General features: G+C 31.1%; 1 protein-coding gene across 1 annotated transcript; it reads left to right on the top strand.

The window, feature by feature from the left end:
• Positions 1–464: 464 nt before the first annotated feature.
• LOC104266020 (guanine nucleotide-binding protein G(olf) subunit alpha-like) lies at positions 465–4,524 on the top strand. The gene is made up of 6 exons (XM_009861336.2): positions 465–552; positions 1,396–1,521; positions 2,434–2,531; positions 2,891–2,945; positions 3,298–3,371; positions 4,390–4,524. Exons 1-6 carry the CDS (start codon positions 535–537, stop codon positions 4,466–4,468), a joined length of 450 nt encoding a protein of 149 aa, XP_009859638.2. The 5' UTR covers positions 465–534; the 3' UTR covers positions 4,469–4,524.
• The last annotated feature ends 163 nt before the right edge of the window (positions 4,525–4,687 follow it).

Here is a 4,687-nt window from a genome sequence, read left to right on the forward strand (position 1 = left end):
CTATGTTTTTTTGTACTTTTTTATAGCAATGGTACAAAATCCTATTCTATTTTACTTTTACTTTTAAAACGGTCCTGTTTTTGCCAAAAACTGTCTCTTTACACACATTATATTAATGAAACTTTGTTTTTTTTTCAACACAAACTCTGCAAAACTGTTTTTCTTTTACTTTTAGGCTCAAAATTGTGCCAAAAACTGTCTCCATTTATAATTTTTTATAAAAAAAGCTTTCACAAATTTAGTTTTCAGTACTTTTTTAAAAGAAATACAAAAGTGTTATGTTTTAACTTATTTTTTTGTTTCTATTTTCATAAAAAAAAAAAGGAAAACAGTATTTTTTACTGTCATTTTTTTCATTTAAATGCAAAAAAATATCCTATTGCTAAATTAACACCGACATTTTAAACCAAAAAATTTATATATATAAATATATCAGCAAATTTTGTTGTACTCTTTATGAATTGTTCTTTTTCTAAAAAGTTTCCTTTTTTTTGCAGAGAGAAAAGAAATAAAATAGTTGACATTAAGAAAAATATGAGAGATGCTATGGTGGTAAGTATTTAGTTGTTAACTTAATTTATTGGTCTTAATCTTAGACCCCAGGGCGTGCCTCACTGTAGGACCTCACCCATATAGAATAGAATGCATGTAAAAGTAAAATGTTGGGGTAATGGGCCAACTCTGACCTAAATCTCAGGTCCCATGGCATGCCTCACTGTATGACCTCACCCATATAGAATAGAATGCATGTAAAAGTAAAATGTTGGGGTAATGGGCCAACTCTGACCTAAATCTCAGGTCCCATGGCATGCCTCACTGTATGACCTCACCCATATAGAATAGAATGCATGTAAAAGTAAAATGTTGGGGTAATGGGCCAACTCTGACCTAAATCTCAGGTCCCATGGCATGCCTCACTGTATGACCTCACCCATATAGAATAGAATGCATGTATTTTTAAAATGTTGGGGTAATGGGCCAACTCTGGCTTAATTCTCAGGTCCCATTGCTTGCCTCACTGTATGACCTCACCCATATAGAATAGAATGTATATATACTTTGTTGGGGTAATGGGCCAACTCTGGCCTAAATCTCAGGTCCCATGGCGTGCCTCACTGTAGGACCTCATCCATATAGAATAGAATGTGACAATTAAAAAGCCTATTAGTGACCACTGGGTTGAAGCAATTGCCGTAAACTGTTTTTCAAAAAACACATACGCCCACAACGGCAGCAACAACATAAGCCTTGAACCCATAACCTCTGGGCCCTGACCCTTTTTTTACTATTATTGTAAATATTTTCATTTTCCACAAATTAAAAAAAAATCATTTTCAAAAAAAATTTTTTTTTTTATTTATTTTTTTAAAAATAATTTCGTGTTTTTTCCAACAGGCAATTATGATGGCCATGGGTGACTTAGAACCTCCCGTGTTAGTTGACAAAGAAAGCAATGCAGCACGACGAGAATACATCTTACATGAAGCTATTTATTATAAAGAAGAAGAAGACTTCGACGAGGTGGGATTTTGGTTAAAATCTGGTGTTTTTTGGTTAAAATCTGGTGTTTTTTGGTGGTTTTAATTTTTTTGGTTTTAATTTTTTCTATTAAAACAATATCATTTAACAGTCACCACAAAACTGCCAATTTTACTACTATAAAAAATCAAAATTGGCCAATTTTACTACTATAAAAAATCAAAAAATTTTACTACTATAAAAAATCAAAATTTTATTATGTGTTGAAAGTTAACTGTTCAATTTTAACCAAATTAAAATTGTAAAATGAACAAACAAAGAAATTAAAAACTATTTTTAGAAAGAAATAAATGTTAGCATATGTTAGGTTACCTTTATAATAAATTTATTTTTTTGAATTTTTTAAAAAGTAGTCTGGTGCCGTGGCAAAGTGTTTAACGTGCCTGCTTTTGACCCAGAGGTAATGGGTTCAAGGCTCGTCGCTGCTACCATTGTGGGCGTATGTGTGTCCTTGGGCAAGACACTTAACAGCAATTGCTCCAACCCAGTGGTCACTAATGGGTTGTCCAAATTATCAGCCGTACATAAAAAACTCATATATACCTACAGAGTTATAACTTAAAAATTAATATTTTTTTATATTTTGTAAAAAAATCGACTTTTAGCTATTTCTATTTAGAAAGAGATCGACGAAGCCATTTAGGCGAAATAGATATCTTTTATACAACAATTAGTTGGATTTATTTTTGTCTGTTACGTTTTCGTAGCACCAGATCCTTACTGTATTTCTTTACACAAGAATCGTTCAACTCTATGAGCACCAGATCAGGGTCAAATTCGCGGAACTTTTAACAATTTTCTAATGTTTTTTCCAAAAATTTTACTAAAAAAAAATTTAAAATATTTCCTTTAAAAATGAAAAATTAATTCTTTTTTTCCTGTTTTTTTTTGCAGAGCTTTTTTGACACCATCGAAGAGCTGTGGTCAGATGCGGGCGTCCAAAAATGTTTCGACCGAAGCAACGAATACCAGCTTATAGACTGCGCAAAATAGTAAGCAGCTTTTTTCTGATTTGTGTAATATGGAAAAAAATAGTTATATATTTCATGTAATGCCTAAACAAGTCAGTTATTTCATGTAATGTCCAAACAAGTCAGTTTTTTCATCTAATGCCTAAACAAGTCAGTTATTTTATGTAATGCCTAAACAAGTCAGTTATTTTATGTAATGCCTAAACAAGTCAAATAAATTGTTGCCCATAAACTTAAATACATGGTAACTCGTAAGCGGGCATGTGGTGTATGAAACAGAACACCTGTGTTATAACGACTATCATTACCCCGCCATTCAAAAATAAAAAAGTTATATTCATTTAAAGTCAGTCATTTTACAAAATGCCTCTGTTTCACAGTTTCCTTGACCAAATCAAAACCATTCGGCTGAAAGATTACAGTCCTACAGACCAGGTGAGTTAAATATGTTCTTAACGTATTACCATGCCTGCCTTAATTTTGAGGTTATGGGTTTAAGGCTCGTCCCTGCTACCATTATGGGCGTGTGTGTCCTTGGGCAAGACGATTAACGGCAATTGCTCAAAGCCAGTGGTCACTAATGGGTTGTCCAAATTATCAGCCATACATGAAAACTAAAGTATCCAAAATCACCCACAAAGTTACATACGTGGTAACTCGTGAGCGGGCACGAGGTGTATGAAACAACGCCCGTGTTATAACAACTGTCATTGGCTGCCCTGCCTGCCACACAAGGATAAATAAGTTACATTCATTCATTCATTTATTTTAAAATTTTTTCCTTTAGGACCTGTTACGCTGCCGAGTTCTGACTAGGGGCATTTTTGAAACCAAATTTTCCGTCGAAAAAGTCAATTTTCAGTGAGTAAATTGTTCTAGTATGTTATAGTAGTACTATAGTAAGGTGGGGTAAGATGGGACTGGTTTTTTATCACTTTTCTCTTCCCATTTTGTAGTAAACAAGGAACATTCAAAGAATTATAAAACTGTATCCTCACAACTCCCATAGACTGTTGGTTTTTTTAAAAATCACAATATAGACTGTTGATAATGCTAAAATCATTTTATTCACTTTTATCGCCCAATTTGATAGTAAACAAAGAATATTTACAGAATTATATAACCGTAGCCCCACAAGTCTTTAAATAAAAGGGTTGTTATTTTAAAAACACGATCAGAAAATATGGGATATTATGTGCTAAATGTATCCATCTTACCCTACAGTACTATACAATATGGCTGTAAAACTAATTTATATATAAGTTTTTCTCTAGTACAATAGTACATATACATATATATATATATATATATTAAAAACTTATATAAAGTTTTATATATATATATATATTAAATTTAAAAATTTATACCAAAAAAAATTGTGAAAAGTTGCCAAAAAAATACCATTTTTTTTAACAAAAACTAGCCCTGCCTAAAAAGCTGTCATTATATTTTGTAAGTGACGCTTTAGTCATGGCATGTAATATATACAACCCCTATTTATGAGAACATATATGTCTGCTATGTAGTAATTACTAACTAGTTACAAATTGCTTTACAAAATGACATTTTTTAAAAGGAATTACGTATTTCTGCCTAAACAAAATTAATTGTAACTTTGTAATAAAATATTTTTTTTATTTTATCCGTTTTTTTGTGTCTTGTAAAAAGAGTTATTTTATGTAATGCCTAAACAAGCCATTTATTTCATTTTGTATTTTAATTTATGCACTCCATGCTAGTGCAACAACTATTAATTTTTTTCCCAGTTTTTGACAATATTTACCAATAAATTTTAAATTGTTTATTTTCTTGATTTTTTTTGATTTTTTTTGAGAATTTTTTTATTTTAAGTTTTTCATTAATTTTATTTTTTTTTTAGCATGTTTGATGTCGGCGGTCAGCGCGAAGAGAGAAGAAAATGGATTCAATGTTTTAACGGTGCGTTTTTAACAGTTTAGTCGTAAAATTTTATGACAGGAAACTCTATTTATTACCATTTTCGACTGAAAATCGCCTAAAATACATTTTTTTACTAAAATTTAGTCAGTAAAATAAACAAACAAAGAAATGGTAAACTGTTTTTCTTTTTTACAAATAATGTAGTAGGGTGGGGGAAGATGGGACACCTTTTTATTCTATTTTCTCGTCCCATTTGGTAGAAAACAAAAAACATTCAA

This window comes from Ciona intestinalis, unplaced genomic scaffold (genome assembly GCF_000224145.3).
Source record: "Ciona intestinalis unplaced genomic scaffold, KH HT000758.1, whole genome shotgun sequence".
Taxonomy (NCBI): domain Eukaryota; kingdom Metazoa; phylum Chordata; class Ascidiacea; order Phlebobranchia; family Cionidae; genus Ciona; species Ciona intestinalis.